Source organism: Periplaneta americana, chromosome 2, assembly GCF_040183065.1.
Source record: "Periplaneta americana isolate PAMFEO1 chromosome 2, P.americana_PAMFEO1_priV1, whole genome shotgun sequence".
In the NCBI taxonomy this organism is placed as follows: domain Eukaryota; kingdom Metazoa; phylum Arthropoda; class Insecta; order Blattodea; family Blattidae; genus Periplaneta; species Periplaneta americana.
In genome coordinates, this window is record NC_091118.1 from 117,568,034 (window position 1) to 117,581,649 (window position 13,616).

General features: G+C 36.8%; 1 protein-coding gene across 1 annotated transcript in view; it reads left to right on the plus strand.

Moving 5' to 3' along the window:
* The first annotated feature begins 9,911 nt into the window (after positions 1–9,911).
* The window catches only part of comt (comatose), a 46,721-nt gene continuing 43,016 nt past the window's right edge, over positions 9,912–13,616 (plus strand). Inside the window, exons 1-3 of the mRNA XM_069818408.1 lie at positions 9,912–10,130; positions 10,386–10,474; positions 10,563–10,787. Of these exons, the coding sequence (XP_069674509.1) occupies positions 10,119–10,130; positions 10,386–10,474; positions 10,563–10,787 (326 nt within the window). The 5' untranslated portion in view covers positions 9,912–10,118. The remainder of the gene's footprint in view (positions 10,131–10,385; positions 10,475–10,562; positions 10,788–13,616) is intronic.

A 13,616-nucleotide genomic window follows, 5' to 3' on the forward strand; every position in this document is an offset into this window, starting at 1 on the left:
AAGCTGGGTGCCGTCGTGGGTACGATGCTGGCTTCCGTGTTAGCTACGGTGATAGTTATTATTCTCTTTTCACAGTTCAGCAGATGATTTTCCAATTTGAACTGTAAAAAGAGCCAGCTCTATGAGAACAACCATCACCGTAGCCAATACGGAAGCCAGCATCGTAGCCACCACTGCACCCAGCTTGCTAGCCAGCAAGGAAACACGCAAGAAAACAAGCACCGTCTGAACCGGGCTCATTTCCAGTTTTTGTTTTGCTGGAGGTATCCTCATTGTTATCTGCTTTCTTTGTATAGAAACTTTAACATTTTCAGCAGAAAGGAAAACTGATCACTTGTCATCCTTATGTAATTACTGTTCACTGCAACAATCTTTCACAATTAACTTTTTCGGAAGAATATTTGAGGCTCCCTGCGCTTCACTTCACTCGTGTGTAGGCTTGTGGAAAATGAAATCCTGAAGACTACTTACTTCAACCCAATTATAAAGGAATTCTCTACAAAGAAGTTTTGCAAATGTTTGTGTTGAACACTTGATTAAATATTGAGCCGAGCTCGACGCATCAGCGGATCATCTCGTCGACTACGTCACCGACAGAGTTCGCATCACTAGCATATCGCCAATAGCGCCAACTTTTCCCTTTCATTTTTGTTACCTAAATTCCTATTGGCCGGCTAGGATTTTGAAACAAATGAGTGAGAGAGAGAGAGAGAGAGAGAGAAGCGAGGTTTCCTTTTTACCTTTAGTAGCAAAGCCTTTCACTCGGGAATTCGACTCGACCAGTTCATAACAGTCAGGAATTCTATCTAGGCCAGTTAATTTCACTCGGGAACCATACGTCAACTAGTTAAGTACACTCGGGAACCATACGTCGACCAGTTAGGTACACTCAGGAAGTCAACGTCGACCAGTTAATACTTGGGGATTCAATGTTTTACAGTTAATTTCATTCACGTATTCAGTCGACATATATAAGGTTGTATTGAATGTATCATGGAGTAGTTAATTTACATTACGAACTTGTTTGGTATCTGTTACACTTGATTACGATATATTTGCTGAATTGTTTATGAGAGTATTCGCTAGTGGGAATGTCTTGGTTCGTGTATCAGATTGTGTGAGGTTTCTAGTCGTGGCGAGTTACGTCGTATTGGTGCATAGTATGTTAGAGAAAGTAAAGTGGTTTCGTTTCATTACTACCTTCTAGATTATTCGACTTATAAGTCTGAGTGTATTCAATCTTAGTTTCTTATTTACGCGGGTAAGTAAATTTGGAAGCATTATTGTTTTATATACAGGATGTTTAAAAAATACGGGGCATAATTTCAGGTATGTATTTCACACATGTAGACAATCAAAATAGTTCATTACAACTTGTGTCCGGAAATGCTACATTTCCGAGTTATGGCCTTCACAACATTGAAATTCACCGGAACGTTCTTCTTTCCGCAGGTCGTTGTCATTACAGAAGATGTTCAAAATGTCCACCTCCTGCTTGAATACAGACCTCACATCGATGTCTCATTGACCTGCGAACACGATCCCAAACTCCAGGAGTATTGCGTATGTCCTCAGAACATGCCACATTCGATTCCGAAGGGATTCCAAATCAGGCCCCGGAAACGAATAAACCAATGATTTTAAATGGCCCCACAAGTAGAAATCGAGAGGGTTCAGATCAGGTGAGCGTGGAGGCCAAGCAATTGGGCCACCTCTACTTATCCATCAATCAGGAAACCTTCGATCCAAGTACTGGCGAGCCGTACGACTGAAGTGTGCAGGAGCGCCATCATGCAAGAAGTGAATGTGTTGATGATTGATCAGTGGAGTGTCTTCTAAAACATGAGGTATGTTGTTTTCCAGGAAGTTTGTGTACGCCTGCCCTGTAAGTCTGTTTACAAGTACATGGGGTCCAACTAATCGATCACCAATGATACCGGCCCACATGTTGAGGGAGAACCGCACCTGGTAATGAGATGGAAGAGTTGCACGTGGGTTTTCATACGCCCACACATGCTGATTGTGGAAATTTGTTATGCCATCTCGTGTGAACTGTGCTTCATCTGTAAATAATACTAAGGCAGGAAAGTTCGGATTTACTCCACACTGTTGCAAGAACCACTGACAGAACCTAACTCGTGCAGGGTAATCTGCTGGTGACAGGGCCTGTACACGTTGCAAATGATAAGGATACAATTGATACTCTTTCAACAGTCTCCAGACAGTCGTATGAGGAACATTGACTTGCAACGCTACCCTTCGTGTGCTGATAGAATCTCCTCCTGTACTTCTGGAGTTGTAGATCTTGGTCGTCCCCTTCCCAAACAAGGAGAGTTAAATTTTCCATACTCGCACAGACGGAGATGTACAAATGTCTTCCGATCTGGACATTGTCGCTGTGGGTACCTCTCCTGGCACAAACGACGAGCCAGCGCAGCATTGCCGTCCGCCTTACCGTACATGAAGTGTATCCCTGCCAGGTCTTGATTTGAATACATGTCGCACAGTCTAACGCCTATACAACACTGAATGTAACCTTCGCCTCGGAATGAACTGTCAGAGTGCCCTCTTAATGTGTCCTTTGACGGCAACGACCTGCGAAAAGAAAAACGTTCCGGTGAATTTCAATGTTGTGAAGGCCATAACTCGGAAATAAAGCATTTCCGGACACATGTTGTAATGACGTATTTTGATTGTCTACATATGGGAAATACATACCTGAAATTATGCCCCGTATTTTTAAACACACTGTATACTTCTCTCTCTCTCTCTCTCTCTCTCTCTCGGGTATTATATTCATTGTGATAGTACAGAGATTTATAACATCTAGAGATTGTAATTAAGAATCAAGTTTTAACTAAGTATGTGCATTTTGATCAGATGTATTACTGTTTCACTTCGCGTTATTTCTCTGTAATGTATCGAGTCAATATCTTGAGCCTATTAGTTGCATTTTATGGGTTATTATTAAAATCTAATTGGGCATTTAGTAAGTGTTAGTGGGAACCGCTGGACATTGATGTTAAACTTTCATATGTCGTTTGAGATGTTGTGAGAATGTTCCAGCGGGGAAATATTTTTATAGGTCATGAACCTACTATTTTGGAATTTGTCAATTAGATTGATTTATGACTTTGGAAGTATATTGGCCCATATTGTTCAAAGTGTCGAAGGTTCTGCAACTTATTTATTGTCGTATTTGAGATCAATTTAGCACATCATTTCTTTTCATTTAACCTCATACTTTCATGTTTGTTTCATCGAATCATTTATGTATTTGTTATTAATTATTTGTTATTATAAATTCACACTACTTATTCTGTAAGTCTTCCACTGCGCACATCCCAATTATCCGATGCACCAACTCCATCTGGCGAGTAACATCCCGGTAGTGTCGAAAGTTTAGAAGAGAGATAATAATAATAATAATAATAATAATAATAATAATAATAATAATAATAATAATCATAATAATAATTTATTTATTTATTTATTTATTTAATCTGGCATAGCTAAGGCCAGTAGGCCTTCCCTTCCGCCCCGCCAGACTCTAATTCTAATTAAATACATTTGCTTACATAGTTATTACATTAATATCTAGATCATAAAACATGAAAGTAAATAATGAAAATTGGATAACTAATGTTAGTGTGACAATAATAAACATTGGTAAGAAACAGTTATAATAATAATAATAATAATAATAATAATAATAGTAATAATAATAATAATAATAATAATAATGAGATTATTTAGATATTTATATGTGATATATATAACAATTAAACATTGAGAAACTTGAAACAGCTATTATTGTTAACAAGAATTGTTAGAAAAATATCTCGTTAGCCTATTCTTAATTGGTTTGATGTCTGACAGTCCCTGACATTACTCGATAGGGAATTCCAGAGTCGAGGAACAGCCACAGTGAAAGAAGATGAATATGAGGATGTTCGGTGGGAGGGAATAGATAATATTGAGGAGTGTTGTGATCGTGTGTCTAGATTATGATGGGTGGATAAATTTTGAAAACGATACGCAAGATAGACAGGAGTGGAGAAATGCAATATGTGAAAGAGAAGGGAAAGACAGTGGATTTTTGGATTTTCCTACGATCTTCTAGACGGAGCCAGGACAACATTTCGAGGGATGGTGTTACGTGATCAGTCCGGCGAATATTGCAGACGAAACGGACGCACATATTATGAACACGTTGTAGTCTCTGCGCCGAATTAACGCTTAGATCAGTAAACAGAATATCACAGTAATCGAAGTGGGGCATCACGAGTGTTTGCACTAACATTTTTTCATGGAAAAGGGTAGAAAATTCTTCAATCGTCTAAACGAGTGGATTAATGAGAATACTTTTTTGCAGGTTTCTGCAACTTGAATGTTCCAATGTAAACTTTTATCCATATAAATACCTAGATTCTTTACTGATTCACTGAACGGAATTTCGGTGCCGTGTATTTTAATCGGGGACAGATTTGGTATGGTAATAGTGCTTAACAAACGTGAATGACGCACAATGATTGACTGTGATTTTTCTGGATTTAGTTTAAGTCGGAATTTCCGTGTCCATGTCCAGATTGAGTCCAGATCGACATTAATTTTAGTTATTGCATCATTTATTTCGTCAGTGTGGAATTTTATGTATATTTGAAGGTCGTCTGCATAGAGATGGTGTCGGCAGTACTTTAGAGATTCTGGGAGGTAGAGATAGGTAGAGGTTATGTGACGATTAAATGTGCCCTGCCTCATTATATATATATATGGTTTCTTTAACGACGCTCGCAACTGCCGAGGTTATATCAGCGTCGCTGGTGTGAAGAATTTTGTCCTGCAGGAGTTCTTTTACATGCCGCTAAATTTGGTGACATGCACCCAACGAGTTATAAAGATAAGATTCTAACTCGTTGCATGAGCCTGTCGCATTTTAAGCACACTTAAATGGCATCGACTTGGGCCGGGATCGAACCCGCCAGCGCTATAGCAACTGCGCCATCCAGAGTGACACACTTGATTAAGAATAAATATAAATAATTCATGGTCATTTCACAATGTGAGCCTGTGTTATCTCTGACAGTATTACCAACAATGTACCATTTTTATGTTGAAATTTTTGTTCCCAAGTATCAAGGCTCATGTTATATTGTCCAAACCTCTGAAATGATTAATCTTTGCTATACATCAGGTTTTTTTTAAATGTCAAAATACAGATTTTTCTTGGAGATATCAATAAATGTAAGTTTATAGATAATTCCCATTTTTACTCTTATAAGTGGTTTTGTAGGCAGTGCACTCATGCCCGGGGGGGTGTCTATGATGCCGTTAAGACGACCCTGCACGTCACCACTTCCAGACGTGTACACACTCAACGATGCATCACTTCCAGACTGCCGTCACTCAGCTTGACATTGCTCACTAAACGACGCGTCACCTAGTGATTTCGTGTACATGAGGCAATCTATTTTATGTTCGATGAAATGACCCTGCGAGCACGTCACCAAATTCAAACGTGTACACACTCAACGATGCATCACTTCCAGACTGTCATCAACCTTGATTACATTTATATACGTTACCAGGGTCAACTTGACATTGTAAACAACACGTCACCAAAGGTGATATCTGTACGTGCAAGAACGTAATGATTCACAGAGCAGGAGTGGAAAGCACAATAACCTCAGGCTGCAGTAAGCTTCCTCCGTAAAAGAGAAAAAAACTACAGTTCATATGAGAGTAGGCCTATAGCAAATATTATAATCGCTGGAGTACAATTTATTATTATTATTATTATTATTATTATTATTATTATTATTATTATTATTATGTTCTGTATGTAAAGTCGGTGACCCAGGAGAAGACGAGCGCGGAATGAGAAGAAAGGGTGGTAAACAGATAACGTTACAACCATAGACAAATAAATACTTTTGAATTGACTGTAGGAACAGGTTACAACAGTGCAATACTTGTACTACTAGAAAATTCGACAGCAATTCGAAAGGCGGTAGTCTGCTAGCGTTTGCGTCGAGAGAGACAGAGAGAGCAAGGCAGCGTACAACATTGCCACATCGTACTTTATGCGCACGTGCAACACAAATAGCGCAGGAGAGAATTTAAATTATCGAAAGACAATAATGACCTTAGCTCTTGATTACTCTAAGCATGACACCAAACAAACCCTCTTTCCTTCGCTAACAATATTCTTTGCACTGTTCTCAATCCCACACCATACGCTTCTACAGTTGTTTCTTGCACGTTGGCAACGTTGCAACCAGCATCAAGATAGCCGGCAGCGTTCTGCTCGTCAACGTTTTTAAAATAATAATACACCTTAAACATTATTTTCCGCGCCTACCTGTGCAATACTTGTCTTTTCACAGTCTCTTCTTCCATTTATTTATCTTAAACACACACAGTAAATGTTATTTTTACTTATTCAATGTATTGAAACACTCACACGTGAACAAGCCAACTCGGGAAGTACTTGTTATAGACTGATTCCGATAGTTCTACTGTACAAGCTTGTGACGTAACATACCAGAAATGCTACGGCGCATATAGCCGACCGCCTTCCGAACTGCCGTCTAGTTCTAGTAGATGGAAATAATGTTTCCGCTTACTAGTAGTATAGGTTTCGCAAGCAGGGAATACCGACGGAAGGAATGCGAATAAAACAATGCGATAAGGAAGAGCGGGCGACAGGAAAGGTCACGAATGGTATTCAAAAGTACAGTCGAAAGAGAAATGACATCGACAGAATCAGTCTTGCATTGTGACAGTTACATTACGACTTTCATTTGTTTCATTGTATGTGAATACGTGTTTTGTATCGCACGGTATTATTTCATTCGTAAACATTCGTTGCGCGTTTAATTAGCTTCGAATTTTTCTCTTGCTGCATTCTTTATTTCCACAGCGATGTACTCATCTGTTCATCTTCTTGGAAGAGATAGTACTTCCATCGCCTCGTACCTCTCGCCACCTTGGCGTTGCACATACAGACGTCAAAACAGACAGCAACGCCACTATTGCTTTTCGGTAAACGTTCCTTGCGCCAGCTATGCAAGTATTGCACGTGTTGCAGTGTCAACACCTAGTGGAAAAAAGTGGCTACAACCACTGCCATCGTGATCTAATACAGGCCGTAAGGCAGACCACGTGACTCCCTTAACAGCTGATCGCGAAAGGCGGTCTTTCAACCATATGACTTAGTTGCAGTGCATGAAGAATAACATATATTTCTCTGAAATGCAGTGTAATTGCGTCAGTAAAATTTTAAACAGTGATTGTGAGACACTTGAGACACAATTTACTTGCAATTTAAGGTATAATATTATTTTTGGTGTGAAAATTACGTTGTTGCAGGCAAAGTTCGTATGTGTAATACCTGCCTTTATTTCGATTAAATATTGCGCCCTTATGTGGTTAAGTGAAATTTTGGTCTTATAAACAGTAGGCTAAATATGTGTAATAATATATACCTGAAAGTGAAACATTGACTGGCATGTAAAGTAAGTTGTGATTAGGCCTAAGTGCAGCGTTACCGATGTTACTCTTGTCTAATCCATTATTGTTAGTTTACCGTATTTGTCTTATTAAATTTAAATTATTGCGCCCTTTTTATTTGTGAATAACCTACATTATACGAGTAAATAATACGACGTTTGATGATATACACAATTTGAACTTAAAACGAGATACATATAGTATATTACGAAAAATTATACCCTATAGTTTTCATTACTGTTACAGTATCTAGAATTGTAATTAGTTGAAATAAAGCACTCATGCTTCATTACGAAATTCTTGCACATTCATTTATGCACGTTTCAACAATTTTCAGTTGCATCGCACGCATATTTTAATGTATTGAAGTTATAGGTTATGTTTATTCTATCAGTACTTGCCTTATTTCCATATTCGCAATTATGCATTATAATTAAGCATAACGCTACGTATAACTCATAAATGCAATTTGTCTACACTTCAATTGTATTTATTCGTTTCAGACGGTACTCCAGTCTGAAGTCTGATTAGTTTAATATGTTACTAGGGCTAAACTAGCGCTGAGGTAGTTCCCTTCGTATTCATACATCTTGCATATACAAATTAGTTCGGTTCGTTCAGGATTTTAATATGCCTTGCTTATAGGATCAAATGCATCTCCACAAAAAATAAATTCAACTGTTTTCAGTTCAGAAATTACCGGAACTATACCTCAGCGTTACTAAGTAATATGACGTATATACATTTCATAGGAGGGACTGTGGTGAATTTTCTACCTATAAGTAAGGACGGTAACCGTGTTCTGAAGTTTATCCTAAAAATATATTCTTCTTTATTAAATCTCAAAACCGTTTTCGTTCTCAACCAGGTTATGTTACCATGTAAAACTCCGTTCAAATTAAAATAACACAGTTTTGTAATTATTTCTGCAACATATTATGCAATAAGAAGTGTGAAGGGGTCTTATACACACATTACACTAAATAAAATTGAGCGCCGACACGCATTAAAGTAATATATTTCACTCAGCTCCGTATACTCAAATAGAAAAGCCCGACTCATCGAGTGACGTCACACAATCTGCATTACGGCCTGGTCTAGATCACGATGGCAGTGCTACAACTGATCCCGAAAATGGCCAGAAGTGGCTACCATCGAGTTAGAAGAGAATATCTCTCTCTTTCTAACTCGTTGGTGGCTACAGTTTAAATCACTAAAAACGATAGGCCTAAATATGTCAGGTGCAAACACATTTAAAAAAGTATACGTATTATATCGTAATAATAAGCTGAGAGAGAAGGAATTAGAGAAATAGGCAACTGTTAATTATAACGCACATAATAGAAATACACATCATCATCATCATCATCATCATCATCATCATCATCATCATCATCATCATCATCAACGCTGCCATCTTCCTCATCCCTTGTTTCCAACACCCTTTCAGAAGTACTGGGATTATTCTCTGATGACGTATAGGTTGCGGTTGTTCCCACAAGGCGAAGAACTTCAGAAAGAACTTCATATGAATAGCAACACTTCTGCATACGGCGCGATGTAATCCAAACTTGACGTTCAAAATAGCCGACAATGTTTTTATTTTAATCCTGTTCCTTAATTTGTTTATCACAATAGTGACTTGACTGAAAACTCTCTCTTCTTCAGCATTCGAATGGGGCAAATTTAACGCAGAAGTATGATTTACAAATTTTATAAAAATACTTTTGAATTGACTGTAGGAACAGGTTGTATCCAGTCTTTTAATTCCTCCAAATTCTCCTATTCTTTTCGATACTTTTGAGTATATTTAGATTCGTCATGATAAATATTATATTTTATTACTCACGTGATATTTAATTAAAACACAATCACTAATTTCAAACAGATCACAGCACGATATCTAAACTAAACTACAATATAGCAACTATTATTTTAAAATTGAATGCAATGCACAAAACGTCTTTGGCAATGCAGTCTGCAGACACAAATCACAAGATAAATGCACCTTGAATGGTGTGAAATACGTCATCACGTGCTCTGTGCAAAAAGAGAGGAGAAAATTCATCATTTAACCGAGGGAAGTACTGAATACCGAAAAGGCAATGCGTACCCTAATTGCATACTATTGTGCAATTTTCTGTAACGGTAGGACCATTGAAAAGTATGAAGTATGAAGTATGCACGTAGGCTATAAGTAATAAAAATTAGAATGTACCTAAAAAAATTCAAAATGGCCAAAAGCAGCTAAATAGAGCACAGAAAGTAGCTAAAATGCTACAGGTGGCATTTTGAAAAATTTGTTGCTAGATCAGTATTCGAAATGGCTAGATTTAGCCACAAGGTGGCTACATTGGCAACACTGACGTGTTGTCATAATGTAATCTATTATCCACTATTTCCCTTCACTCCCCGCTCGCCTTTGCCTGACATTGCTGTGCAAGGAATGGGCGGAGCGATTGTAGCGAAACTTAGCGGTCATCGGTTGCAATTGAGCAGTAAGGCAACTGATCGCATCGGTTCGCATCACAGAACAACAAAATAAGGTTCGCATTGACCTGTCTGCATTGCGGGTAGTAGTATTGATAACGAGTTTGTTAAAGAAGATGTCAGGGATGGTGAGTTTTCATTATAACATTATATTAGTACATAATGGAATATTATAAGATACAAATTATACTATACGAAATATGTTTAGTAGTAGCTATTTAAATATTAATTCTGCCAATTTTAATGCGTATTTTTCGAGAGTTATACTTACTTGTCAAATGGATTCTTATGTCTATTTCCGTTTCGTTACCACCATCTAAATATTGAACATTACATTAACAAGAAATTGATGTATTATTAAAATGACAAATTACTCTTTACAGCGTATGAAAGCATCTCGTTGTCCTACAGATGAACTGTCATTGACAAACTGTGCTGTTGTCAACAAAGATGATTTTCCTGATGATGTGAAGTAAGTATAGAGAAACCGACTGCGTTGTGAATGTTTAACAGTGTCATTGACATGCTTCTGAAATGAAAAACTGATTTTCGTTTTGCAGGCACATTGAAGTAAGTACTGGTCCATCACAACATTATGTCTTCACTGTTCGTTTTCATTCGGATGTCCCCCGTGGCACAGTGGGCTTCAGCTTACCACAACGAAAATGGGCAACTCTGTCTCTTAATCAAGATATTGAAGTAAAGCCGTACCATTTCGACCCGACCTCCAGTTCAGAATGTCTCTGTACGATTGTTTTGGAGGCAGATTTCTTGCAAAAGAAAACGTAAGTAATAGTCCCAATAATACCTACAGTTGTTTCTTATTAAATATAGGCTATCTGTGTACATTTTTAAAACAATTTAAACAATATAACCTGTACAATGATCTTTATTATCAGCTACTACTGTATAACATTGTAATTTTCTCAATAGACAAAGCCTATATGTAATCAGATGCAAGAAAATCGTAAGGAGGTTAAAAAGTATTGATTCATATGACTGAACATTTTCACATATTTGTCTTTAAATAATACAGTGATTTTTTCAGATCTCATAACTGCTAAGCCTAAATGTTATTTGGTTAATTATATATATAGAGTTATATTCAGTGTAACTATTGGAGTATTCTTATAAACTGAATAAACCATAATCATAGGTACATAGTCGAGAATATTTTGACAGCTGCTGAAAGCACCTTTAACCTAACTCATAATTGAAAACATATTTCACGATGACTTCTATTGAAAAAAACCATTACTTGACTTGCATTGCTTTAGTTTCACACAGTATGTATCAGGTTTACAGTAGGCATTTAATTAGTTAAAAATGATATTTTAAAATACATTAATTACTGCTAAAGAATTCAGAATATTACATGGTAATTGAAATGAAAGATTGTGAGCAAAAAAGTTACCAGTTTGGCTCAAAATAAAGGATTTTTCTCATTGTGCGTTTCAAAATGATTTATACGCGTATACATTTACTTTTTCAAGTTACCAGAGTGCATATTTGCTGCAGAGAACATCCAGTGTCAAGCAAGTACTTAAGAAATTTAACTAAGGTAGTTCAACATTAGTTGGAGGTAGTCTATACAGTGTATACTGAATTCCAGATAAAAATACTGAGATAAACAAAAGGATGAAGTTTTACCATCTCCCATTTCATCGTATCAAATCATGTGTGTTCTCCTGTTGGCTAGTGATGACGTATGTGCTGGAAATTAGTTCCCAATTCCTTATTGTCTGATAAGTTAGACAGAAGTGAAATTTGTTAAAATCATGAACCAAGATTCGTGATAATTATGTTCAGGTGCAGACATGAGTTATTACAAACCCATTCTCACTTAATTAATATTACTGTCTAAAGTATGCGGGCTTCCTTTAGATTGTACTGTTGCATTTCATGCAACTAGAACCTATGTCACAACCTAACTTAATCTATACCATTTTGCATGTAATGTTGAGACTTGTCCCGCTCTTTCGTATTCCTACAAAGTCGTCTCTCCTGTACGTGCCTAAGCATGTAAACATGATTAATATTATACTGAACATAAACAGTGAACAGAGCGTCGATAGCAAGGAATTCATTCTCAGCATCGGCAAGAGCCAGGGGAACAACAAAGTGAGTGCCTTTGTAGTTTTGAAATGCGCAGTTCATCTTTAGTTAAAGGGACTTACACTAGTAACAATTACCTCTGATTTAGTGATTGCAGAAAAACATTTTGGGCCAAACAATTTATGTACCGGTACAAGTTTTGGTGCATAGTCTTAAGATGTGAAGCTATGTTCTTAACTACAGTAAGCTTCTAAATATGAAGTCCGAAAATAAAATAATGAATTTAACTCTTTAAAGAGGTCTAAATCGTTTCGGTTAATAACCAGGAAAAATGCAGGTGTTGCTGGGACATTGGAACACATTGCCTTCCTTTGCTGCTAAATTTGGCACTTCTCTGCACTGATCGTTTTGAAAGAAGTCTGTTAACTTTATTATAGGACCACAGTCGTTAATAACTCATTTACAATGTTTAGTAGTTTCAATATGAGCCAAAATATCATTTTTTTTTTCACTGTGTCCAATGTACAGTTCACTGTTTCAGGACACTATTTTTTTTTGTTTCTTCAAAAAATTCTTTTTGAAGTGCTTCATTAAACGTGTACAAGTTTACATTTCGGCATATTCTTCATAATTTACAAATAGAGCAGACTAGCATGGTAACACCTCAATGTATCTGTTATTGTTGTAAACTGGTCAACTCCACTGCTGACTAGCTATTATAGAAAAGTTAATGAATAGATGACGAAAACCATTGTAAATATATTCTCGTACTGTCGAACCTAACAAAATTCTTGTATTTGGATACGAATTTTTTAGCCTTGTATATCACAAGAAATAATGTTGGGAGCACTGGCTAATAAAATGACGTGCTTTCTGTTGGATGACAAGAAATGTTTGAAATAAGATCGAACTCCATTGTTAAAATATACCATATCTCAACTACAGTAAGCTTCTAAATATGAAATACGAAGATAAACTAATGAATTTAACTCTTTAAAGAGGTCTTAATCGTTTTGGTTAATAACCAGAAAAAATGCAGGTGTTGCTGGGACATTGGAACAAATTAAAAAAACTGAAACATGTCCCAGGTACTTATGAATGAAGGACGTTATGTAAATGGCAGGCACTTTACAAAGATGTTACCATCAGAAGATCTCAATAAGTTCTTATTAGGGTGAGAGACTGAGCATTATCCAGAAGTTGAACAGTTTTTTCTGACAATCCATTCTACCGCAAGTGAGATCAAATGTATGGTATAAACAGCTACCTTTTTGATTAAAATAATCGAAAGGTAGATTTAATGCTTTTGTCCCCTTGAAACAGCACGATTTCTTTACTTTGTTCATAACACAATGGAAACTTATAATAACTAATTGCATTAGAAACAGCATGTGACTGTGATTCTCCTCTTAGTGAATAGTTTAGAATTCTCTTTTGTGTTCGTTCCATAGCTTATATTCAGGAAGGCAGAAATTTTCAAAACAAATCCTTGTTATCTGAATTGAAAACTTGTTCCATACTCAGATTTTCAGTTTATATTAATAAAAAAGGTGGCCGGC